Source organism: Amblyomma americanum, chromosome 6 (assembly GCF_052857255.1).
Source record: "Amblyomma americanum isolate KBUSLIRL-KWMA chromosome 6, ASM5285725v1, whole genome shotgun sequence".
In the NCBI taxonomy this organism is placed as follows: Eukaryota; Metazoa; Arthropoda; class Arachnida; order Ixodida; family Ixodidae; genus Amblyomma; species Amblyomma americanum.
This window is the reverse complement of record NC_135502.1, coordinates 116,769,758-116,797,154: the sequence shown is the minus strand read 5'-3', so window position 1 is coordinate 116,797,154 and position 27,397 is coordinate 116,769,758. Positions and strand designations below refer to the sequence as shown.

The 27,397-nt window shown below is 45.2% G+C and overlaps 1 protein-coding gene across 2 annotated transcripts; it reads right to left on the bottom strand.

Annotated features, from left to right (window-relative positions):
* Positions 1 to 1,447: 1,447 nt before the first annotated feature.
* On the bottom strand, positions 1,448 to 27,397 carry LOC144094036 (glutamate-gated chloride channel-like). 2 transcript variants are annotated; one of them, XM_077627887.1, is made up of 9 exons: positions 26,845 to 27,397; positions 25,365 to 25,466; positions 24,136 to 24,236; positions 18,600 to 18,664; positions 16,917 to 17,140; positions 12,150 to 12,232; positions 10,115 to 10,249; positions 4,564 to 4,937; positions 1,448 to 3,858 (listed from the first exon to the last, which is right to left on the bottom strand). In XM_077627887.1, exons 2-9 carry the CDS (start codon positions 25,448 to 25,450, stop codon positions 3,658 to 3,660), a joined length of 1,269 nt encoding a protein of 422 aa, XP_077484013.1. In that variant the 5' UTR covers positions 25,451 to 25,466; positions 26,845 to 27,397; the 3' UTR covers positions 1,448 to 3,657. The 2 variants fall into 2 exon arrangements, with proteins under 2 accessions (XP_077484013.1, XP_077484012.1); XM_077627886.1 differs by having other exon boundaries at positions 27,048 to 27,366.

Below are 27,397 nucleotides of genomic sequence, written 5' to 3'. Positions count from 1 at the left end.
ACGTTGAAGGCCAAATATTTTTAAGGTGCAGCCATGGTTAGGGAAGATATGCATGCCGAATTAATTTGAGACTTCACAATAAATTTCCAGTTTGAGTAGGCGGTGTAAATTAAGTATAAATAGGGCTTGTCAAGCGCCCGAAACTTTCAAAGTGGGTACCTTGCATCGGTGGGTCGATGCAATGGCCTCCACCGAGCGGTTTCGTCTTCGAGCAGCTCTGTGGAGTTGAAACCTATTGCATTATTTGAATATCGCTTTCCTTAGCGAATTCTCGTATACCAACGGTCGTTTAGACTTGCAATTGCCAGGTGAAATCGCATTGAAGCTTGGTGTCATTTTACGCAAAACTTGGAGTGTAGTTAGAAGATGGGCACTTCCTCGTAAAGTCCAATACCGCCTGCAGGTCTTCCGGAAGCTCCCGCAACATCAGTTATTCTTTTGGAAGACTACCCTCAGATTCTCTTAGTAAACCCAGACTACAGCAGAGCAATTATCTCCTATGATGCCCCAGGTGTGGCGTTATGAAGACAGAATTGTTAACTTCTGAAGTGCATTTATACAGAGGCTCCTGGCGTCATAGGAGAAACTGCGATGAATGAGTGCTTCAATCCGCCAAAGAAATAAACCGGCTGCGAGTTGCGATTTGAACTGAAAACTGGCAGAAAGAGGCGTCAATATGGACAGCTTGCGAAGACAAAAAAAAAAGTGGCGGTGGTTTAGCTCTCGTTAAGCCTGGATTGACGAGATAGGTACAGCTGGCCGAGTGGAACTCGCTCATTTGAACTGCAAAGTCAGTCTTTCGCCGCTCCGTTTCGCCGGGCGTCCCTTCTTCATCTTCGTCCCACTTGACACGGCGCATGCGCACAGCTGTTGCAGCTCGGTTTCGCCGGTGCGCTGCGCCGCCGGCAGCAGCAGCTGCTCCGCACCACGTGGCTGGTCACGTGACCAACCACGTGACCACGTGCCACCGCCATGCTGAAGACTCGAAATTCGACCGCAATGAGCTATCGCTACAAAATCATTAAAGCGCATTATAATGTGCTCTTCAGACCCGACCTCCATAGGTGGGTATTCTAGATAGATATGGGCGTCGAAAATAACGCATTTTATTCTGAATGTGTGGCAGGTTCTAAGAAAAAACGGTCGTAAGACTGATTAATAACACAGACATCAGCGTGGAAGGACAGCTGGTTAAAAAGAATTAGTTTGATTGGTTCTTTACGCACCTACCATTAAAGCGTGCTTCTTTCGTATCACACAGTTCTGAAAACAGCGCGCCAATTGTTGGTTCCTCTCATGACAAATACAAGCTGACTTTTCTAGCGCCGTGGATACGCATGAACCGCGCATAATTTTCTGCTTTTCAGAAGGAAAACATCGAGCGGCGTTGGCTGCATCATTCATATGCGTGATTAATGTTAATAATTATCGCCGAGGAACAGAGGTATTGATAACAGGATCACATTTATTTTCCTTTTATTGCTTTATGTCAACCGCAGAAACAATATAACACTCTTATGAACATGAGTACAAATGAGACTCTAGTGGCATCAGCTAGCAAAGTTCGCCTCAAATAACAAATCACTTTTATTTTCAGCGCCGTGCGGAAACCCTGTGACGTGTTTCTTGCCGTCGAGCAAATTACAGCTTAGTCCTTGAAATCAGCGACACAACCATCGACATCAGATAACCCGTATGCTAGGCAACTGGGGAAGAGACACTTCTTGAAATCCTAATCTGTGTTTATTCTGCTGGCGGCGTTTCCCATTTCAGTTTTTGTACTCGTGACAAACTTTCAAAGGGGTACCATGCAAAAGATATGGCAATGAATAGTTTCGAATGGGGCATTCTTTCTTTCACTTGCTTAGACGTAGGCAAAAGTGGAGTTCGGACGCTCTAGCAAAGTTAACAAGCGATATAAAAAGATTTCTTGCAAAAGAAAAAATCAGAGGCCGCGTTAAAAAAATTGCAGCCATAGCGAGGAATGAAATAATTCGGAACATACAAACAAATGAACACTGCAAGCATACAACACTTGAAGAATCGTCGGCAGCACCTCACGAGACGAGTGCTACATCTCCAGAAATTCAGAGATCGTAAGGCACAAAAGACATGACAGGATCAAAAGACAAAGTACGTGAAAGGAGGGCTTAAAACGAAATAGCTGCTGGACTTCTTTTCAAGAGAGATTGCTAAAAAGAGCAATGAATCTTCCTTACAGCAAGCTGCAAAATGTGCAGGCGCTTACAACCCGAGTCAAAGGTAGACTGAGGCCTGTTCCCTGCTCTTAATGTAGAGAAGCCTGATACATTAGGAACTATAGAGGGCAGAGTATATTGGTGGCCACCTTTGGCATCAACATGACCATAGAGAAGTGCTGCATACCACCTGAATGCCACAACATCCCACTTCAAGCGTTGATGTCACTACTATTTCGTGCTTATTAATGGCGCCACTTTCAACGAGAACGTACCTAACCGGTTGTTACAAACTTTTCAGACTTCTGAACTATCATCTTTCGCCTGATTAGAGAGTCCAGTGATCTGTCGCATACTTCAACGTAGTCCGAAAGCGCTCGCTATTGCAACAGGCATCAGAACAAGTGGCAGTCGCCTGAGCAGCGCCGCCACGGTGACACAGTGGCAATGGAGCTAGGCTACTAACCCGAAAGACGCGGGTTTGATTTCGGCGACGGTAGTAAAATTTCAATGGAGGCGAAAGTCTAGAGGCCCGGTGTACTGTGCGATTTCAATGCGCGCTAAAGAATCCCAGGTGGTCGAAATTTTCGGAGCCCTTCACTACGGTGTCCCTCATAGCCTGAGTTGCTTTGGGACGTTAAACACCGCATACCAAACCATACCAAACGAGGAGTCTACTACTGAATGCAATTCGCTGCCAGAAGTGCTTCACAGCCGAAGCGCTCGTGCCCATCCCTTAAAAGATTATTAATGTGTGAGCACTCTGTGGCTCATCGACAACGAAACCCGGCGCTGTTGTCCCGACGAAACGGTCCAACAATTCCAGTGAAGTAATCAGCACAGCTGCCATACCTATCATAAAAGAGATGACAGGGTGCCCAATACTTACAGACAGGCTATTAGGTCTAAGACATATTGGGCGAAGGCCGTTATTTCATATATCTTTAGTGCGAACGCTTTTTATATAAAGGTCTTCACCCTAAATATTTGTGACATAAAGGCCTTTCACATAAAGGCTTTTACCCTAAAAGCATTTGAGACTGCTACTTGTACTAACCAGTACTAACTAGTAGGACTAGTTAGTACTAACTAGTAGTTAGTACTATAAAGTACTAACTAGAAGAGATATGCAGTTAACTACTAGCCCACGCTGAGAGACAAATAATTTCGCACTCACAGCGTAGTCTTAAGTGCTCTCCGTAATTTTTTTTCCGCTTGTCGCCACATCACGAGAAAGATGGGCCCATTGGCCGAGGACATACTTATTTCATGTAAAAGAACGCTATGTGCTACCTTGCGACTGGATGAGGTCATATTATACGGCCATTTTTTCTTTCATTCTCAATCTCCTCGCCGGTTTTAATGAGGGCAGACGAGATGGAAGCAATGGCAGGCGCAAGAAAGTACTCGAGACAGCCACATCAACGCTAAACATGAAGCGAGCGGGAACTGGCGCAGGCTAATCGTCTGCGCTAGAGCCGGCGTGTACGCTGAAGTAGATGATCAGGAAAAGGCAGAAGCAGAGGGGAAACGCGATTCGTGCAACGACATCCATCTTGTCCGGCAAGGATTTCGGACGCTGGATCCACGCCTTCACGACATGTCTGAATGACGTTGACTCGGATGATCCTGGCGCGGCTTTGCCAGTGTCTTCTTCCAGCTGAAGAAAGAATAAATAAAAGCATATAAATTTTTCGTGCAGCTCATTTAACTTGAGCTTTACTCCTTCTGTCACTGCATCATCCCTGGAGCACATGGATTATTGCAAGAAGATTCGGCTTTTGATTAGAATTCTTTAGCGCAAACATTTTGATGGGCAGCTGTGATTAACATATTTGCAGCACAGACTGACGCTGCGTGACATTCGGAAGAGGATGGCTCACTTTAAGCCAAAGTAGTTGCGGCGTTTCAGGTGTCTACGCGGTTAGATAAAAACATCGTTTCAGCTGAAACGTAAGAACGGGCGTGCTGGTAATTCATCTTGACTCGGAAGCGGAAGAAAAGCACGGAGGAGGAAAAGAACACGAATACACGAGGCTCTCGCGTCTTTGCGCTCTTTTCTGCGCTGATCCGTCACGATGTTAGCCGACACGTATGTATCTGTAATAACAATGTCTGCTGGGAAAAGGTAACACAGACCCTAGATTTTTAGAAGACCATGGTGAAGCTGCCCCCTGAAGCTGGCAGCTGGCAGATGGAGGTTTCACAAGGACACAAAAGCCCTTTTTCGCGATTGACCGACCTAGTTTTAGCGCACTCCATCTGCTAACCATGATAGCTAGTATCCGGTAGGTGGAGGCTTGATTAGTCGACAGGACGGCTTTTTGCTACAGAAGCGTCTACGGGCAGTGCACAGATAACTTGCCCTTGTGTCGTCCTTCGCTGAAGCAGGAGACGCTTGCTGGCCACTTCTCTTCAAAGCCCGGGCTGTGTAGTCGACGGTGGCCACGTAGAGGACCAAGATGAAGAGGAAAGTGAGGCAGACGCCGGTCCACACGTCCATCGCCTTGGTGTAGGACGTGTGCGGGAGCAGCTCCTGGTTCTGCTTGCCAACAAAGGTGGCCGCCACCAGCAGCACGATGAGGGGCACGAAGATGCGCACCACCGTGTTCTTGTTGCTCACCCAGAGGGTGACCCAGGACAGCAGAACGAGCATGACGCACGGGATGCACACGTTCACCATGTACACGCGCCTCTCGCGCTCGAATACGAAATCCAGCCGCAGGCAGGAGTATTCGCCTGCGCGAACAGAAGGCTCATAAATGATTGCACAAAAAGCACTCAGTCGGCGGGGAGTGTGCGCTAGTCGAAGCACTGAACTAGAGCCACTCTATACTCTACACTAAACGAACACATGACCATAGGCGCCCACCGAAGATTATGCCTCGTTCTTTCATCAGCTTGCCTGAGGTTATAATGAAGATTGCAATGATCGATGACTAGAAAATTGAGCAAGGGCCAGGGCGACTAACATTAGGACGTCCACATTGCCGAGTTGGTTGGTTTATAGGCCAAAGTTCTCACGATAAACAGTTTTAGTTCCTTAGCTGTGTTTTACATAGTCGTCTACAAATTAGTGCGCGCTTTTAGTCGCAAGCACGTGAAAATAAGAATATATCTTTCAGTTTCTGTAATTAACCTTCACACGGAGTACAAGTGCGCCGCATTTACTACTCTTGAGGTCGTCGCGTGACTGCAAAGAAACAACAGACGCAAAATGTTACATACATATATTTCCTTTAATAAATTACTTGAAAAAATAGCTGATACCCCATGCAACGCGGGCTGATTATGCAATGAAGGAGAAGGCAAAGGAATATGTTCTCGCAATTCTGCGCGAACGGTGTTTCTAGAGTCGTTTTTATCTGTTATTTAATACAACAGGAGACGCAGTATAACGGTGAATAAGCGGCCAGGAATCGGACGGTGAGGCCACAAATCTGAAGGAGGTCTTAGAGCACTGAAATTAAAACGAGCGTTCGCGGTCACCGAGAGGCAAGTGGAAAATTTATCCCCTTGTCTCTTCTTTTTTTTTTGCATGAAGGCGCCAGAAAAACGAGAAGACAAAGCAGATGGCTACAAACGGCTGTGCTGAAAGATGACGTGTAGAACGCGTACGAGTATCTCCTTTAGTGTGAGTGTTTAAATGGCCGTTTGCCGCCTTTCTGCAGAACACGAACAAACGAAGTGTCTGATTGACCCTTCGCCTTCAGTTTTTTCTGTTATTTTGCATTCTGTTCGCATACCAGGTGTGGCATTCTTCTCTGAAGCTTAAGCTAAAGATGTCTTCGAGGCAAACTATTTGATGTTCGGCTGCAAATATCGCGGAGAAAGTATCACACTACGATCTGTATTGTCTGAAAGATATTGCGAGATCTGCATTTGCCAGGTTTAACGGGATCATCGAGAAATGACTGCGTCTGAGGAATTGTTTGTTTAGGTAGGAGCGGAGAAGATAGGCAGGTAGAGATATATAAAAATCTTTTTTTATCGGGCCAGCGAAAATTCTCACCTGCCTGTTTGATTCTAACTTATCTTATTTGAATACACTGGTCAAGTCTCCTATGCAAGGTTGAACTATTCTTTGGCTTTCCTTCACCAGTCCTCCAATGTCTGCTAACTTGTTTACACTTATACAAAATCGACGATGTGCAAAAAACCCAGCGTATGTCGGATCTTTGATGCGGCGCCAAGGAAACGGGCTAGAGGTGCTCACTGGACATAAGTATACTTCATACTGTTCGCTTTCATGCAGGCAGAAAGTATGTTGATTTTTTGCTGCTCGCACTACGGCCTGTCACGCAGCTCAAGCCTCAAAAAGGTAAGTGCTTCTGTCGGAATTACGAAAAAAAATTCCTCTCGGTTTATTTTTAGTCGACGCTCGTGGATTTAATGGCACGTTCAATGCCATCTTTTCAGCAGTTAGCAGATGGCGCCATTTACCTGCCACGGAAGATACCCTGTTAAACTGCATTGGCTGTGCCAGATGGGATGTACCGGCACCGCGCGCCCTACACGTGGGCAGCTGTGGTCTTCCATCGTTGGTCGATTTTTCGCCGTGCAGGCGGTGCCACCAGTCCACGAAAGCTCTACTTTTTTTAAGAACGCGAGCCGGCGCAGGCTCTCATTCTAGCTGGTGAACCAATGCAGACTAATTTTGCAGCATACGCTACTTCTAGCGCGATTAGGACAGCGGCGTGCACGAAGGAATTAAAAAAAAAACTTTAAGCCGATTTGGCGTGCTAGCTGGTTATGAAGTATCATGAGGTGAACAGCGTTAACTGAGGTGAACAGCAGGCCTGTGTTAGTCTATTTCTTCGCCCTGCTGTTTGTGTCATATTTCGCGTTGTTCACTTGACGATGCTTAATAATATTTACGCGAAATATAAATTAATATCTGTAAGAGTTAAAATTAATTTTCACGCTAGTGTATAGGTATGCAAAATGAGGAAATTAGAAATTGTAAAGTGTGAATCGAAATGACTTGTGGGAAAGCTTGGCAACGGTGGCTTCATTGTGAAAAGTCTTTTTCTTTTATGAATAGCGGGTGCAAAATATGAGAGATCCCCATATCGGGAAACTTTTATTAGAACGACAGATGTAAAGCGCCCGTTTCACGTCATCGTCGTCGTAATGGTTGGCATGACAGGTTGTTTTGTTGCCATGGCAACCACACGTAGGGTGCATAGTGGAAGGAGGAGGTTATATCGAGAGCGTAGGGGCTGTTACCTCGGGCACCATCCGGAAGTTGTTTAGCGTGGGAGGAGGAGGATGTGGAATGGGTAACCGGGGGGGTAGTTGCTGGGTGAACCATCCGGTTGGTTAACTTATCACCATAGAAGGAAGCAGGAGAGTATGGCGATAGCATGGGAATGTAGCGCTGTCCATCTGCGACGGCTTCTGCGCATGTACCGCCCGAGGAAACGGTCATCGGTGACACCGCGAGACTAGAGCGGCGTACTGGCGATGAGAACCGGTCGAAAAGCAAGTATACGCTGTGTTTCAGAGAGGGTTTTAGGTAATTCTCAAAAATAAGTTTTTTTCAGGTAAAAATATAGCTTTTTCGGCATGGTATTATCAGCGTTGGCGACCGCCAGAAAACTGGCGAATTATTTTAATTAGTAAGATAGTTAAGTAATATTAAATAATAAAAATTACAACCAATAGGGTAAGGCGCCTAGTTGCAATTAGAGATTTGAAGGTGGTCGTCAGTTATAGCCATATCAGTTTTCACAGTTGAGAAAACGCGATTACCCTTGGCTCTGTGGCTCGACAAAATTTGGCTTTTTTTGACTACTTAAGTACACTGGAGGGGTTGCTTTGCCTGCTTGCTTTTCGAACGCGCATTTACTTTGGCCCGATGTATTCACATTTTGTCGAGCTACAGCGCCGATGATAATCGGGTCTTCGAAATGCTAAGAACTGATATGGCTATTACTAATGACCGGCTACAAATCTCTAATTGCAACTAGGCCCTAACTGTAATCATTAAAAAGTTAATTTTCAAAAATTAGTTAACCATTTAATACTTAAAACTATTCACTGGTTTTATGGTATCCGCGAACACTGGTAATACTGCGCCGCAAAAGCATTATTTTTACCACAAAAAGCCATACTTTGGAAATTACTGAAAGTGTTCCCTGAAACACCCTCTATACGAAAAACTATAGAGTTCTATAGAACTGCACAGATATCAAGTTGTTCTTGAACACTCGATTTAAACTCATCGTTATAGGGCAATACCTGAACAACTCAGGCTTAATCTAATGCCATGCAGTGTTAACCGTCCAGTCAATATTTTTTTAACCTGCAAACTTCTGCTGTTAGTGCGTCTCTACTGGTTATTAACATGCAGAGAAAGACTACAGCCTTTGGCTCTTCCAGTATTTCACAGCACTTCCTCTCAACTGCGGAAGCACAGATTAATATTTAACAAACGCGTACACTGCTACTGCATTCGTGGCTTCTCCGGAGCATTTTTTTTTGCGAACCGTAATGCCACTTCCGTTTAATTTCCACAAATGTCCTGATTTAGTTTCTTGCGACCTTCAATATATCCAGTTCACATCGAATCGACTAAGTATTTTGGTCGAAGAAGGCAGAGTATATGTGTTCTTCATGGCACAACGTTTTTCTTTTATTTCAGCGTTGATAAACTGGAAAACGCTGGTCTGTTGCTGCACAATAACACGGGTAACATTTTCACTGAATTATTCCTCCCGAGGTGTCGGAAATGCTAACGAGGTTACGGATGCAGCTGTCATTCGTGATATTCCTCGTGTATGGCTAAGTGACACTCCTGTGGCTACCGGCTTGAAGGCTGGACTGAAGCAGTTTGTGTGCCAATTACACGAGGCGCAATGATCTTTGCAACTGTTTTAGAAGAATGACGAAGTCTAAAATGTATTATACAGTATCAGAACTTGTTTAGCCGATACCTTCTCAATGCAGGCTGGACAACGCTGACGGAAGGCTGCCGATGTTTCGTTGAATTGTTGAAGTAACGACGCTAGTATAGAGTGACGTCATTATAACAACAAAATGTGTTGAAGCTCCAAACAAGGCTCCACTTATGGATGCCGGACAAGTCCAGATGGCGGAAGACTTGCTCCTGCGGTCGCAATTGGGGGCCAACATGTCATTGTCTCAATGAGAGGGACAAAACTTTCCAGTCAAGATTTTGTGAGAACCTGGGGCCGTGACCCTGTTTGTAAGCTACTTGCTACAACTCGTGCAAGGAATTATTAGTTATCAAAAACCTGTCCTAAATATGCTTCTCTTCACCGGACCCCCGAATCGTAATTCCGCTAGTGTGGTTGAGACTACGCATGGCGATGCAAGCAGAATGGCACTTCTCTCACACTGACACCCGATGAAATTCATAGTAGAGCCTAGTTTGGTTGCAAGTTGGCTTGCTGCACGTGCAGATACGAGGTTAGTGCTCCTACATACACGGTCTTCGCCCAGAGAGGAATAATTGTTTCCCTAATGCGTCCGTCTATTGAAATAAATTTCCCTGGAAATCCAGAATTCAATGCATCAGAAAGCACGACCGCAACCAGGATTGAGATTTGCAAGGCCACACGTTGGCACAAGAAACGGATCACCTTTTTCAGCCGGCGGCGCGGTGGCAGTGCAGTCATTCCGACTACTCGACTGCAAAGGCAACATGTATGATGTGAAGCTTCGCCAAGGCTATCTTCCTCCGAATGACAAAACGTATCCTGAAAACATACAAAGTGACTGGGGCGGCGTGGTTATATTTGGAAAATTCGGCGAGTGGCACAAATCGGAGCAATTTGTGGACACTGTTGGTAAATCGTGTAGAACGCCGGTGAACTATTCCAAAGTACGGTCCGAATTGAGAATACTGCTTATACAAGGTAAACTGAATTCTAAAATAAAAAGATACTGACCTGTGTTTGTTCTTGCAGTGCAGTAGTCTGTCATAAACTTCGTCAGGGTGAATTTGAGCAGATGCAGATTCCTCGTCACTTGCACAGGATCGCCTTCTTTCCATAAGAAAACTATGTCCTCGGTTGTGTAGCCATCTAGAAACGCAAATATTCAACAATAAAGTTTACAGTTTTTCTCATCGCTTAGATTCGTTAAACCATTCTGTCCGAACCAGAAAACTGAAGAACGTTCCCGGCGTTTCGAAAATCCTACTCGATGACCGTGCCGTCACCAAGCTAATTCTCTATAGAGGAAAGTTCAGAATACAAAATAGAAAATAAAGAGTTACATCGATTCGCCACCGCCTTGATAAAGAGGGATGTCAAGAGTTATCTATTTCGCATTCTCAATAATTAGTTTTTATCTGCTGCATCGCAAAGGAAGCTAGAGTTTTCGCTCATAATATCAAGTAGGGGCCAGCATTTTACAGGCACAGAAAAATATATTGCACACAAGGAATAAAGAATTATGTTATTCCGCGTCATTAACGAAAGACTAACAAATAACCCTTTATGGATAATAATATTCCGAATCACGGAAGTTTTCAGTCACGTTGTATTGCTTCTCATTTAAAGACATAGCATGCTAAATATGCGTTATAAAAAATCACCTCACTCTGAAAGCATAGTTTGCGCGGTTACATTTGGAGATGTCTGAACAACCGAGCAGCAGTTCTGACAACCACTGTTAAGAGGACAACTTCCTTGGTTTAGGTTGGTTTAGTATGCCATATAAAATCCCACTTTAAAGATATCAGGAATGCCCTGCGTCACATGAAGCATGCTCCACAGCGACATCTATAGGGAATTCTCTTCAAGGAACGCTTTTATATAATATAGCGTTTTTTCATGATATTGTGGACATAGGCTCACCATTTTCTACCCCGGATAACTACACGCAAAAGGCACATCTTGGGTCGCACTGAGTATGAGAAAAGAGAACGGCATTGAAAGTGAAACCCCGTACGAAAAATACCGCGAAGTTAAAACAGCGCCCTTTTGCCTCAAGCTAGATCGCGCCTAGCATAAAGCAAATAGTATCAGGTGGGAGCATAACTCCAAGCTGCGGCCTTCATTTACCATTTATGCCGTCAAGGAAGGGAACCTCGCCGCAACCAGTGAAAAAAGAGCGCTTGTCCTGTGTTTTTCTTTCCTCTAGTCCCCGTTTTCCGCACCGTTATTGTTAAATATGTATCACCAATTCGCCCGCCTTGCTATAGTGTTGAATAGTCCTAAGACCACTTGAAGCTATTTTCTCCTAGCTCTTTCTCTTTAGCGACGGCCAAGTTGGCGTCCCTAGGGAGCAGAACTGTGAATTATGTCACTGCTGATGCTAGGCTGTGGCGGAAAAAGGACTTCCAAAAGATCTCACGTGGGGCGACATTCTCGCCTTTAATTTTCAATGCTCAGCTTAAAAAATTGTCACGCGACATTTCCTCCAAAATTTTTTCCGCCATGGGGCATGAAGTTTAGAGAACTGGACATTATTGCTGTTCGGGGAAGACCTCCACCTTAATTCTTCACTCAGTGGTTACAGAAACCACCAGCAGGGGCGCTGCTGTCGTATCGGCGCTCCTACTATAAGAACCGCTTCTCTCTGCTTCATGGGGCGCCTTCCTTTTGTCCCCCGTTTTCTATCCTCTATCTCTTCTCGGTACCTTGCGATAATTTTGTGGCACCTTTCCTCTGTTAGGTCAAGACCCCGAAATCTTCTCTTCTATCCCGGCGGTTCTCGGTGCGATTGTTAGGAGCGTTGTAGTTTTGTGTGTGCGCGACCTACGCGTTATTCCGAGTGCATGCCAACTATTACGAAACGATGAGCTCTTCGCGATGCCAAAATAGAATCTCTCAGACAGAAACTGTGCTCGGTTGGCCGTCACACGAGGTATCAGCTGTACAAGAGAAAGGTGCCTGCGCACCTTTGGTAAATGACCTATAAACGGCTTTCAGTGTGCGCTGAGGTCAACGAGAGCGAAATCGGCACACTCATACTTACAACTTGCGATGTTCAATGGGCAAGCTTGTCTGTCGAATGGGAAATTCTTGAGGTTCATTGGGCAGGACAAGCGTAAAGATATCCTGCATGGAAAAAGCGGCGCTTTACTTTGCTCAAAGCTGTGGGCAGCTCACAAAGTATACTTCGCTGGCACTTCCACATGGAGCAGTATGCTTCATTTAGAAACAACAGAAGTGCCAGAAATGTGGTTAGATGAAAAAAATTATCTTTCGATATTTGATACCAGCACATTTTGTGCATTAATTGACTGTAGCCGCCCAAGGCGTAAATGAGAGTTGGCACAGTACACATAGTTACAAGCAGGCAGAAAGATGTTATCAGGAAGATGGGACAGGTCTTCGCTAAAGGGCCACGCATTGATGCCTACAGTGCTTAAGTGGGAGAAGTTGTGTTTTTTTTAACAATTCCGCAGATAAAGCACTGCATATAGCCGCATCATTTAGATTGTAAGCGATATCCCGCACACATCAGAGGCAACGGCGTCTCCATTCCTCATTTAGCATTTTTTGAAAACTCATTCGAAGTTTGGAAAATGGGAAGTATGTACATATCCAATATAAAAATATGGAAGTATGTACATATCCAAATATTTTTGTGCAGCGGCTAAAAGGAGAGCATGAACTAGACTTTCCAGTGCAAAGTGCTGTGCTTTGAGAAAGAACAGAATAATCCAAAATAGACATTTTCAGGGCACTGTTAGCCCACCTGACACCGCAGGGCTAAACTCCAATATGTCCAGAAGCACCTACAAGTATCGGCATAGTAGAATCGTCTAACGCTCCCACGACAGATATACAAAGGTTCTCAGATCGAGTCTTCACTGTAACAGTGTGTTTGAAAAAAAATACCACCGTCAGTTGTCATGAACCATAGGGTGACAAACTGAGTGAAATATGCCGCTGTGCAAAACGTAACACATTATTTGCATTGTAATGCTACAGTGTGTTATGCATAACTTAAAAATCAGGTATTTGATGTTCGTGATACTGGATAGTTGTTTAATTTCATATATATAAAATTTTGTTTTGAAGAATAATGTTTTGTCTACAGAAGCAATGCCGTCTTGAATAAGTGGGTGAAATATTTGCACTGTTGCCATTGCATATATTGTGTTACTCAAATTGCTAAGGTGTCCTAAACAATTTTGTTCCATCCCAGAAGTTCTATACTTAGGGAAAAGGGTAAAAAGGGATATAGGGGGAAAAGGGATGGGAGGGCACAACCAATTTTAATGGCCGCCATCTTGAATTGGAGAAACTTGAACTATGCCGCCATTTCGTCCCATCACCTCAAAATTGGGAGTGAGAGGAGAAAGGAATGGGAGAGCACAGCCAATTTAAAGGCCGCCATAAAGGATTCGAGAAACCGAAACTATGCCATCGTTTCGTCCCCTGACGGCACACTCACATAGTTGCACCTCTATCCACTATACTGGACTGTGACGTCATCATTGGCACGCGGCAGGTGGTTGTTTGTACAACGCTATTGTAGATGGAGCTACAAGTCTCAATACGAGATGTTCTGTTTTCTAATGCGGTCACAGATGGCGCTGCGATCTCAGGGTGGTAGCAGACCCCATGAGACCTTCAAACGTGATGAGTAGTTGCTGCCACAGATGGCGCTGTGATGTCAGGGTGGTAGCCGACCAAACGAAATCTCGAAACGTGGTGAGTCAGCTCAGGCTCTTAAAAATTTAAGCGTGTATCCCGGAGGCCAGGCGACAGCACCATTGACTTCAAGGGGCGTTTTGTGGCATGGACGTCGCGAGTTGGAATCGAGTGGCGAGAAATGTTTGAATCATTACAGGAGCGTTTGCTCGACATTCGAACGTTTCTTGTTTGTCCGAGATTTCAAGATGGCGGCCGGTCATGTGATCCAATTGCTGCAGCATCGTGAGAAATGGAACCCCTATCTCGTGACCGTGCGCGTTGCGCGCGGTCACGAGATGAGGTCCGACATAAGTGGCCGACATGGCGTCCGGCTTACCCCCTAAGCTGGCGTTTTGCTATATGTGTGTAAGTCTGAGCGGGTGCCTTGACTGGTGCCGCTAGGAATCGCCATTGCTGACAAAATTGTGGGCCATTTGCTGGGCGCAGAGTATTCGGAGGGGTGGCAAACGAATCTGCACAATTTGGCGCACAAAGTTGTTAGTCGAGTTGAAGCCCGCTGTGTTTGAGGGATTCGTACCGACGACCTTTGGTCCTTGAAACTCTATAGGGGCGACCTTCGGAGGGCAGTGGCGGGTCGCAGAAGGTTGCGGTTGGTACTAAACGAATCGTCTTTTCTTGACGCACACGTTTGTATCCTAATTTGTCGAAAGCATACCTGAAAACAATTTGGCTGACGCTCTTCATTTGATTTCGCATACGCGAATCATTCGTTTACTTTTTTTTCGCGGCAGTAATTATGTCTTTCGCTGGCGGACGGACATTAACATAACCAGAAAGAGCTACAGAATCAATTTTTACTCTAAAAGATCGTTGTCCGCAGCATGCTTTTCAAGGAGAGTTTCCAGAGTAAAGCGTGTAAGCATGTAAACCGTAAAAAAAAGACATCTGCGGACCATCCCTGAACGATAAGTGCTTATTACTGTAATGAAAAAATATGGGGCGCTTAAGTCACCTTTAGAGTGGAATGTGACATCTTTAGATATGACGTTTATCGCAGCTTCTGTTGCAAGCGTTATGTGCATTTGCGTCAATTTGTTAGCGATCACCGGCCATATTCGGACGGCTGGCTGCAGTAGCAGGTATTCGTTATGCTCTGGAGGTGGCAAAATTTTCATATAGCACATTTTTTAAAATTTCAGTTCTCTATCTAGTTGGCTTTATAGGTTGCTCATGATCCGGTGGGCAGATTGTGAGGACGTTACACGGTCACGGGACCAATATCCACCAATCATTAGTTTCACTATTGCCACCTGACGCAGTGGGAAGGTTGCTCACATTCCGGTGGCCAGGTTGCCAACTGGCATAGTATGCAGGCTGCGATGGCGTGACATGATCACATGAACTCCCTCTACCTCCCAAGAAATTTGGTGACACCGCTCATAAGCGGGTTTTGGTGTGTCGACAACTCCAAATCTAGAGCATTAAACAACTGAGAGGAGGATTACCATGACCAAGCCGAATTTCAACGACATGTTCGTTGCCACATCAGTGCTGAATGTTCGCGCTAGCGCATTTTGCGTCGATGTCGGCGGCACTGATGCTAGGATCCTGGCAGTTGTGGGATCTGGTAGCGCTGCGCGCTTCCGGCTTGTGTTTCGAAGGCGTCCGTCTTATTTATTTAATACTGCAGAGTCGCTTGACTCCAAGCAGGGGTGAGCACAGATAGAAGTAAAAAACAAGCAAGATATAGACGAGTGTGATGCAAAAACAAACAAGCGATGAGAAATGAAGAAGCAAAAAACAAGGGTTTCACATACAAAAGGCTCTCAATTTGCCAACAAACATTTCTACATTCGGGCTATTCACTACACACTTCGGCAATTCATTCTACTCTGTAGTCGATTCGAGAAAAAATGAGTGTTTAACTGTATTAGAACAAGCACGAAATGTTTGTAGCAATTTTCTATGGCTATAACGCGTAGCTGCTCGCGGAACAGGAGTAATATAATCATGAGTGTTTATTTTGATCAGATTATTATGAATTAGGTAAGGATTTCAACCCAGCTTCAGTGCGCCTTGTTTGGAGAGATTCTGGGCCTATAGGATCATAGGAGTTACACTATCTCTTCGTTTGTATCTGGTGCAAAGGGCTGCGATCCTTTGCACTCTTCCTAATCTGGAAATATTCTTGGCTCTAAAGGGGTCCTATGAACAACAGACATATTAGTTTAGGCTATTAGATATCTGAACACCAAGGTATTTTACAGACGAGAATCCTGGAAGTCGTATGCCAGCTATACAATATAGATAAATTCCACACGCCGCATATTTGCACGTTGTGACTCGTTGCGTACAGGAAGCGTGTCGAACACGACGCTTCCCCTCGCCTGCATGCAACCACTCCGTCTAGCGGTCTCTCATAGACATATTGCTACGAACACAAATGAGAGCGGATTCACTGAAATCAGTTCGACCAGTGATAGTTTCTAACACTGGCCTCGTTCTGGTTGCGCAGAGCGTTTCATAACTCGCACATTTTGATCCTCTCTTCGCATGCTCTGAGCGCACGACAAGCGGCTCTTCGAGGACTCTTCGCTTCCGTTCGCGATCTCGTGCCCGGCTAAGTCTTGTACGCCCACAGGAGCCGGTATGTGATTCGGATCTCTAGCGGCGATGAAGGTGCTTGTTGTTTATAGCGCCTGAGATCACCTCATCGAATGATGTGCTTGGCTGTGGCGAATGAAAAGAAGGAAATGCGCGCGCTTCCATCTGTCTGGCGCTCTCCTCACGCGCTTTCCTCCACTGGTGAAGCGGAAAAAACAGCGGAGCGACGACGGACACGAACGAAGAAAGAAGGACGACAAACGCTGCACAAACAAGCTCAGCTTTTTGTTCTCCTCCCCTTTTCTGACGCTGCAAAACACCGAGGCAACTTTGCGAAATAGGGCACCACCAAATATCGCTGGAAATTGGATTCATAGCTGACGACAGCAAAAATCAGAATCCAGTGTAATCAAAATTGGGCGTTACAAAGCTTACCGCGGAAAATTAAACACTCCGAGGTTTGTTCGCGGTCACGTTTCCAGCACAGCTGTGCATGTGCTTGTCTCGTGTCTGTAGCAGGACAGTCTCGTACCTTGTGCTGTAAAGTACCGTGCCGTCGGGGTATATTCTGACCAGGACGTTGGGCTGCATGATGTTGTGGAAACTCCCGGTAAGTTCGTTCGAGAAGAATGGATCCGGAAGCCACAGCTTGGATGGTGTGTCCAGGTTGAGGTACCTCAACTGACCATTGAGGTCGTTGTACTTGAGTCGCTCGTCCTTCCACTTCTGGCGAAATGTCAGCTGCACACTATAGGCCTGCGCATAAATGCCAGCGCCGGGGAGCATAGTCTTTTAAGGAACACAGTGCCACCACTAAATAAAGCAGCAAATGAAGAACAAAAGCAAATAAGATAAAGAAACTTTTTTATGTTCTCTTCAGCTATGTGAAACCGCCTGTGAAACTAAGTTGCTCCCACCAACAAACTGGTTTCTCTAAGCAAAGACCAGAAACTTTTCGGGTGATTCTCGTTATATATTTCTTCATGAGGCGAACGAGCTCATACAGACGAGGATGAGGAGGCACAGAGACATCATTAGAGTTCTATAGCCAAACTATTTCAAAGGACAACTGTATCCGGAACAGTTTGCAGATTTCCTTGCCACTGTTAAATTAGAGCGACAGGAATGCCGGGAACCGCACTCCGAAGTCATGCATTTACATCCAGCGTTACCGAGCACAATTTCGTGAGGACCATTTCTTCTTGTGTGACTTTAGCCTTACACAATATATTCACACACGAAGACATCCACTGCGCGCGTTTTGAATGGAGAGAGCTAACCTTGGGCTGCGAGTGCTTTACAACTAAGCGTTTATAGTAAGCGTTGCAATAACAGAACTCATTCAGCACACGCGTCTGTTGGTTTTCAATGCGAGTAAACGGAAACGGAGGCAAGAGAGTACTGGCTCACTGGACGAGCAAGAACGTACGCGTTCTGCACCGCGGCCATATGCTGTGCTAGCCCACCGTTATAAAAATAGTCTATTATCTGTCTGTAGACGTCTTATAGACTCCGTTGCCTTCTTGTTAATATTTACTTTCGTCTGTTCATACTTTATAGACTGTCTACTAAATGAGTATGCCTATAAATATATATAGATTGTCTTTAGACTATCTGTGTAGTTCGTAATGCCTATAGAAAAGCCTGCAGAATTTTTTTGCAGAAAGTCTACAAACTTTACAGGCGAACGTCTAGGAATAGTCTATAGACTGTCTAAAGAAATTTTTGGAAGAGAAACAGCAGGACAATTCGTTATGCTCGTCTTACCAGATGATTGCGGATAGAATGAAGATAAATTTTTCAGAATTATTTTTAAAATATCCTAAAGGGACCCCTCTAAAACAAAAGAGGAAAAAAGACTCAATGTGTCCATGTTTGCTGTACCGGTGACAAATGAGTTTCTGAGGTTAACACGTCCATTTCATGAAGTGTTAGTTTAGCCAGCAGCTTTGTGCTTCGTATTTAACAATAAGGTTTGATACAAAGAACTAATATGTATTATTTTTGCGCGTTCGAGAGCTCTTGGACATTCCCCTTCAATTCTGTTTATGCCTTTGGACATTTTGTGAATGCAGCTACATTTATATTGGATAAGCAATAATATTCGTATTAAAACATCTAGACTAAGTTTGTATACACTAATAGTCTGCAGGAATAACCTACAAATTTTACTGTGAGCGCCAAGCATTGATCAATTATTACCTCTCTCGCTTACCATTTCGTGGTCATCAATGTCGTTTATGGATCGGACGAACAGGTTGGTTGTCACTATCACGGGACCTGGAATGAGAATGACAACCGGATTAGCGTGGCAAAACCGCATGCCAGGTAAGTGCACAGTTATAGCCTCCGTGTACAGTAATACAGATGGGGATGGCTGGTTATGTAACCTTGGGCAAGAACCTAGCTCTAGGTCAGGCAACCTTGAGAAATGGCAAGACATAAAGGCTACGAATTCTCGGAGCTACATCGCATGTCTAAGAAAGTTTTGTGCTCTTTTTCGCGAACAACTGTGTGGCGCTAGGACGTTATTCGCTGAGACCTGTATTTGTTTTGCCAACATAGCGTACGTTCACAGTCGGAAATTCTAAACAGCGTTTTTAATTTCAACAGCCAAATACGTTTTCTGTTTTTTTTTATACCTACCTATTAGGAGGCGCATTTGAATGTCGTTCACGTCGAAATAAATTTTTGGTTGAAAACTGTTCCTTATAAATTTTATCACTGCATCAAGTTTGAGATTGTATGAGCATGTCCTCTTCACGCGTGATCGCCTCATGGTTGCTGAAGCTAACGAGTGCAAGGTGCGAAATGACAAGGCACCGAATTTGGCCTTCTTCTGTTAGCATTTTTCAAATGTTGCCCACCTGAAGTGCAGTTGAATCTACAAGAAATGGAGAGCGGTATAAATATATAAGTAGGAACGATAATTACCGTCATTCTCATTTGCACCTCAGAGCTTTGTATAACAAAAAAGGGAATGCGGCTGCGGCTTTTCTTTTTTACCGTGACATAGAACTACAAGAGAAGTTAGACGTCGGAAAGATTTCATCAGTGCAATTGAAGTAAAAAAGTTGGGCTGACGTGCTAGTACCAACGAAAGTGGTTGAGTTGAGTTGAGTTGTATGCTACAAGTGGGATTAGCCTTGCTTACTCTCCCAGCAATTGCTCTACCGTGGCGTCACTTCTATGTTAATAATGTCCTACAACCTGTCGTATCTACCCCTCTATGCGCACAGTCACTTATAGTAGCCCACATTCCACTCCCGCAGATACCATCTATGCACACATTCACACCACACAGTCCACACCACAGTCGACTCCAGAAGTCACCTCTATGCACATATTCAGTCACAGTAGAACATAGTCCATTGCAGCGTCACAATCCATACACACATTCACTTACAGTATACCATAGTCCACTCCGGAAGACATCATCTAGGCACACATTCAATCACCGTAGTCCATAGTCCGTTCCTGCTGTCACCATTTAGAAACAAGATCAGTGTCCTGTAGAAATGTTAAAAGAAGGCGTGCAGCCTCCCTTCTGCATGTCTGGTTTACACTCGGGTAGACAATGTCCTGAACTGTACTGTGAAGGGCTCCTGTCTTCTTCAAGGTAGCGAACATCACATACCTTTCCCGGTTGTACTCTGGGCAGTGCATAATATATTATTCCATATCCCCGCACACACCACATAAAGAACATAGCGGAGAAGATTCCATACATATCTTATGCGTCCGGCCAGGAGTACGAGCAGAGCACGTGTGAATTCGATATAGTAGAGTGGCCTGCGATCTTCTTCGTTCCTTGGTCACACGCGGCTTGCGGGGCGCACCCCACAGAGTATAAAATGACCGAGCACTGTTTCTCTGAAGAGTCTTTTTTTGTCTTGAGGTACTTTTTTGATGAATTTCTTGCGGAGCTTTATGGGCGAGACTTTCTGCCACCTCACTGGCTCTGACTCCTATGTGAGAGGGCACTCATTGGAAATATAGGGTAAAGCCTCTGCTGTGCATAACCTGAACGAAGCGCAGAGAGCTTTTAGGCAAGGCATCAGTAGGCAAACCGCGCTCTAACCTCTCAAGGGAGGATTTTGAATCCGTTATGATGACAACAGGCTGAGCCGGACAAGACCCTAACTTTCTTAAAGTCCACTTAAAGTACAAAGAAGGAATGTAAAAAGCCGCTGCACTAGCTTGTTTGACCTTGTCCCCAGAACTATCCTTAAATATTTGAAGATGGCGAGCATACTCTTTTTCCAAATGTTCAAGTACGAGCGAAAGCGTTGCTGCCAAAGGAGAGCTGCGCTTTGCGCTCACATGCGGAATTGTGACCCTACAGTGGAGGGTTCAAAAAGACCAGTGGGGTTTCGACCGTTTCCTTTGCCTTCGAACATTAAGGCCTAAAGAAATAAGAGTATTAAGTGCCAAGAAGGCCTTCGACTCATATCTCTTGAAAAGCCGCTGGAGAAGGGATTGCCCAGCGCACCGTCTCTCCTAGGCGGCCAAGGTACTGCTTTGTTCGCAGCCGCTTGAGGAATTCCAATGGCTCTTCTTAGGCCCTTTCTATCAAAAACTTCGAGACCTTGAAGCTGTGATGCCGAGGCGGAATTAAAGATAATTGATGCATTATGCTACTGACCATCAGCGCTTCTTGAAGTTTGAAAATTGAAGACGGATGGATTCTCCATTGCTCCCTTCCAATTCTACGGATCACATTGAGACGCGAATATAGAGATGACACAATCGCGCCGACACAATTTCGACACTCTAGATGGGAGTCAATAATGACGCCCAGAAAACGCGTGTAATTGAATTGGCGGTTGCAAGAGGGACCAACGTCTATCTTAAATCGCGCTTGATGTCTTCCTACACCTAGAAACAGAACACAGCTGGATTTTTCCACTGGTAGAGACAATCCCACACCTTGTAGGCAAGCTTGTACCGAATCTAGAGCCTGTCCAGCTATTAGGGCTAATGGCTTGTGTTGGTAGCCAGTAATCCAAATACAAATGTCAGCATATATTGACATACGCACTTGCCTGCATTTTTTTTGGACCAAATCGGGAAGGCCAAGTATTACGACGTTAAAGAACGTGGGGGAAAGAACAATTACTTGAGGCGCACCTTGTGATAGAACCCTTTGGGCGCTTAAGGTACTCCGTAACCGCGCTTGAACCGTACGATCACTGATAAGCATGTAAATGAATGTTAACATACGGCACTCTATGCCCGTGCCTTGCAAACTGTTCAGAAACGAGCTCTGAAGCACGTTGTCATAAACTTTTGAAACGTCACGAAAAATCGTAAAGGTGGAAAGGCCGAAAGCTCTCTGGTGTTTAGTGTGACTCACCAAGTTTAAGACGCTATCTTGGGCACTAAGACCTCGGCGAAATCCTGTCATACATGTTGGACAGCCTTTGCCAACACGATAAGCGTTCATTTACCAGCTTCTCCATCAACTTAGCTACACAGGAGGTCGATGACACAGGGCGATACGAGGCAAGGTCCGTCATGTCTTTGCCAGGCTTTAGTACCGGAACTCCATGACAGAGGAACATTTCCTGCCTCCCAAACTCGATTGATGAAATTTGGAGCGCTTTCTGGAGTACCAGGGGCAGATTATGCAGCATTTGGTTGGTGATACCGTCGGGACCTGGTGCACACCGGCGCCGCAAACCACTGAGCGGAGCCTGAAGCTCCCTAAGTGTGAACGGGACGTCCATGAAAGACCTGGAGGAAACAGGTGGTGTATATATATCCATTACAGAATTAGCACGTACAGTGCGTCGGCAAATTCCTCTGCCAAGCACGCAATAGGCTTTTTCTTGCTTATTGCAAGAGCTTCAATAGGCTTCCAAGGGCGAGATTCTCCAGCAAGGCTGCCAATAACTCACCATATTCTCGTCATCGGGGAGAACAAAGTCAAACTAGCGCAGAATGAGGCTCATTGCGACCTGTAGTGCTTGTTTGTGTGCCGTCGAATAGCCGAAATCAGTCTATTGAATGTTGCCTTCAAGTCCCGGTCGTCCTTCTTGCGCATGAGTTGGCGCTCTGCACCTCTCGCTGCGGAAAGGTTCCCGAGTTTGAAATCTGGAGCCAGAAAATGATCACGTAACGTGACCGCAATGGTTGCTTCCATTTTGCTAGAAATCATTTTGTCAATAACGTCACCAGAAAACACGTTCTAGGTGCTCTGTGTAGTTGTCCCAGTTGACCACATTGCTGATTTTATGATCACGCATACGAAAGTCGGCAGCAAACACAAAAATAGGATAATAATTACTTCCCATGCGGTCAGGCGCTGTTGACCACCACACGCGGACGCCAGGTGAATGCAATGTCAGGTCTATAGCTGTCGCTGAGGCTGGAGGCCGGAAAAAAGTGGGGCTTCCGTCACTGGCAACACACAGGTCCAAACTGTCCATAACGTCTACGAGTTTGCGTCCACGGGAATCAGTGTTCCTGTTAAACCAGACGGCATGATGGGCATTGAAATCACCGCAGATGATTCGAGGAGCTGGGCAGCGGTCCCAGAGCTGCTGTAGAAACAAATCCAATGCTACCTTCTTCCGTGGGGACACGTACACGGATGCAATAGAACGGGTTTGAAAGCCGAGCCGTATTCTCACAGCCGCTACCTCAATATCATCCATGCAAAGATCGGTAACACCCAAAGAAACATGTGGAATTTCCCTTGTTATGTAAAGTGCGGCACTTCCTTCAGGAAATGACTTTATGCTGCAGTTTTTATGGACGACATATCCAGTCAAACATCTCCCTCTTGGCAGGCCAGCTTTTGACAGGGCCAATACTGGAACACAAGTCTCTTTCAAGAATAGTTTTATTTCAGCTAACCGACTTAAAATTCCAGCGCAGTTCTAGTACAGTATAAGCGGCACTTTTGAGAGGATATAAATTCATGAGGTTGAACACCATTCATATTAGATCGAAATGAAGTTCGCTGCGAAGGTGGTATCCATGGACTCAAAAGGAAGCACCAGCTTTAGGAAGTTCTTCAGGTTAGCTGACGGCATCGCTTGAACATGTGAACGCAGGGCCCCAAACGAAACATGATGAAGGTCAGACACACCTTGAAGAAGTTCAGACACACCTAGATTTTTGAGCTCCTTCTTTCGCGCAACGCACTCACTTAGAACATGCAAATGATGCCGAGGGGGACACTCTTGGCCGCAGTAGCTGGTTTTCTTGTCACTTGTGCATATGACCGTCTCCCTTGCCGTCGAGTCTGGCTGTGAACCGGTCGCTCAGGAACATGGACACTTTTTGCTGGAGGTCGAACAACCGACTCGCACGAAATGGACCTTGGCGTCTTGCTGGACTCAGGTCTCTTAGGGACATTGTTGGGTAACAAAGCAACATCAAACTCCAAGCCTGCAAGGCCGATTTTGCTTGTGCCAATTGCGGTGGTGATCATCCAGCGAGTCTCGGAGGCTGTCCCTTCCGTGTGAGCGCTCTGCACCGTCGAATATCCTTCATTGTTGGTCCCGAAACTCAACCGACTGAGAAGCGTGTGCAAGGATTTGACGAGTCAAACGAAAGTATTTAGTGGGAGCTTCCACGCGCGCCATGAACAACCCACAAATGTTTTTATATGCAACTGTTAAACAAGTGTACCATCGCATCAGAAGTGACCATAAAAGCTAGCTGCTCTTATTTTTCACTTAGGAACAATTTTTTAAATCCTTTACCAGAACTTAAGGAAAAGCAATCTGGTGACCTCGTACCTGTCGACTCGTTCGTCCCCGCTGGTCGCACCTGCCTGTCATATTTCTCCGGCTTGAATATGTCGTTCAACACTCGTCCAACGTAGGAGTAGAAGTTCTTCCTAGATAGGACAAACGAGCAGGTTTTCGGTCATTTTCATTATATGCATGTATGCACCTGCCACAAAGAGAACAAGGTGGTGAAAAATAAACAGGAGTAAATCGGACAGCAAAAGCAGCGGGCTTCGATGCGCGAATGTGGTCAGAATAAGATAGAAAATATTGTGTTAAGTTGATTTGAAGCTTTGGCGTCTTTTACAAAAAATTAGGGTCATTGTTCTATGCTTCCACTGCTTAATGATTACGGTGATGCACGAAGCCTATCAAGTGATCTACGCTGATGAGTTGTGCACATATCAAAGTTTGTTTTTTCTTCATAGAACAGGCCTCTGAAACGCCAATAAACAGATGCTGAGAACCTTCATGCAATTTGTTTTCTCAGTAATAATGATTGTTATGTTATTGGTATATGTGCCAACGTGCATTCGGTAGAAAAGACCCATTTTTTTTGTCGAGAAAAATAATATTAAAATTCAGTTGGCAGCACTATCAATTGCCGGTTTAAACGTGGAACAATCCAAAAGGGTAGGTCACAGTTCATAACGAAAATATAATAATGGGCATACCCTCAATTTCTCGAGTAAGGTGTAGGATTCAAAGTACGCCCAACTTCGCAAAGATGGATAGCGGTTACGTTGTCACGCCGCCCGCTATCAACATCGATTGCCAATGGAAGCTTGTAACATCGCCGATTTGCTATGTGGGCCTTACTAGCACTCCTGACGAATTTGCAGAGCACTGTGCCACCCGAAGAAGGAAACGCTAATTTTCCAAATACTGCACGGATTTCGCAAGCCTACGCGTGAGAGCGCGTCTACGAAAGCTGTAATCAAATCGCGTTATGCAAACCCAAGACCAAAAGGTGCAATTGAATACGACCAATTCCCGTAGAGCAGCGCTGTGCTTCTAGGCTGCCCAACATTAAGAACGCTTCTCGCATTGAGGAGAGCGAACTGCATCGAATATTCAGAGATGCTTCTCACTGCATGCCATCTGGCGACATCAGACTAGAAGACGGTGCGATGTATTACACTGGCGCAGATAGAAAAAAAAAATAACGGCAAATGCAACAACACGCTTCGCTGGAAGGCGTTTCTTTAGAGACATGAAAGTAGTATGGGGGGTCTTACTGGGCGTTGGCGCCGTGAAGCAACACGAAGAGTATGGCGACACCAACCGCAGGTTTCAGGTACGATGCGTTCCTTGGGAAAGCCATAGTTACTTTGGAGACCCTGGAATAAATGTAGGAAGCAGCAGCTGTCGCGGTTTATCAACTGAGTTCGCGATTTCGTCTAGCAACGTTTAGATGGATGGCAAACGAGAATGCGTGTGTCAGGGGATCCGGGCGCTGCTCGGCAACGCTCCGTCTGAACGGAGTCCGAAGCGCCCTCATTGTGGCGTTGCACCGAGCATGTTTGTAGGTTAGCTAAATAAAAAATAGCGCACTTGATTTTGCAAAAGCAAGGGTCGGCCATGGAACTTTGAAAACCCCTTGAAGATATGCCATACTTTGAGACTTACAGAAGTGGGGCCTCCACCTTCGCCGCTGATGCATTGCAGGTGCCCGCTGAAGATATTGAAGTCGCTACTCATTTGTAAGTGGCAAAGACTCGTCAAACTATTTTGCAAAAAAGGAGTCCGCAAACTATAATAAAAAACGTAAGAATTATACAAAAAAACTGATCTGTTTTCTGCGGAAGACTTAATAATTTTTCGACAGAAACTTTGGCAACGTTGCTTCTTAATGAGAAATGTGTGCCTGGAATTTCCCTGAACCCACGACAGCGATGAAAAATTGAACCAAAATAAATATATGCAAAAATTTAAATTACTCCCAACTCTGGTTAACCTACCCAGTTACGTATTATGTGCATTGCATACAGGGTGTTTCACCGAAGACTTCACACAATTTTTAAAAATAGGCTTTTCGAGTTAGAAGAGCGTTTTTACTGCATAGTTTTGGCAATGGTGTAGTACGTCAGAATAAAGGTGAGACGTGTTAAATAGCAGTTTGATCAACTAATAATGAATCGGTAACCTTTGAACTATTTCTTTTAGGCTCTTCAATTATTGAGATGCACGTAAGATATAATATCTGTATCAAATTTTAGCATTTTTGAAAAGGCGGTTACGCTCGGTGCTGTGGCCCAACATACTTTGGCTTCATCGTGAAAAATAGATGCGCTTTCGACAATCATGCAGGCAAAGCAACCTCGCCAGTGCAAGTAACTAGTCGAAATAGCCGAAATTCGTTGGGTCGCCGAGCCGAGAGTAACAGCGTTTTCAAAATTCTAAAATCTTATACGGATATTGCTTACGGTGGCCTCCTGGCCATTCAATAAACAAGGAGCCTAAGAGAGATAGTTAAAAGGTTTACTACTGAAATTAGTTAATCAACCGGTCAGTTAGCCCATCTCAGCTGTATTCTGACGTACTACACCGCTTACAATGCTATGCCGAAAAAAAAGCGCTCTTATAACTCAAAAAGCCTATTTTTGAAAATTGTGTAAAGTCTTGGGTGAAACACCATGTATGTAACAAAAGGTGTTTACGTTTGTCGCGACCACAATGCATACCCAAACCGTGTCTTTGGTTCATGGATTGACATACCTTGTTTACTAACGCGCATACGCATATGTTCCAAGAAAACGGCCACAGGCGATGCCTATGAGAAGTATACCTACTGCTTACAACTTCAAACGTCTATAACTGCGAATTTGTGTAAGCAAAGCAGACGTCGCGTCTTTAAGTTCATCTTTTGTTGACGTTCTTTGAGAGAGGACATGCGGACATCATGCTGAAAATGGGCTCACCACGGCGGGGGAGCGAGGGCGGAAGCGCTGTGCACTAACGGTGTCGCCCACAGCGTCTCACTCTGCGGTTTGGAGCGGCTGCCGCCGCCTCCTTCGTCTCTCGCGAGCCCCCCGTCCCTTGCCTATTTACTTCTTTCGACCCGCACCATCTCCCCTCCTCCGCTTTGGTTCAGTCGCCCCCAACCCGACGAGACGTCACGGCTACTTGCCCGGCTGTGACACGCTTTCAAACGCTTTTGCACTTATACGTTGCAAGGAGCGGCCGACGGAAGTGCCGATAATTCGAATATCCTGTTGGTTGGCGCGATTTAGGGGAGCTGCTTACTACGCCGTAGTTGACGGGATGATCC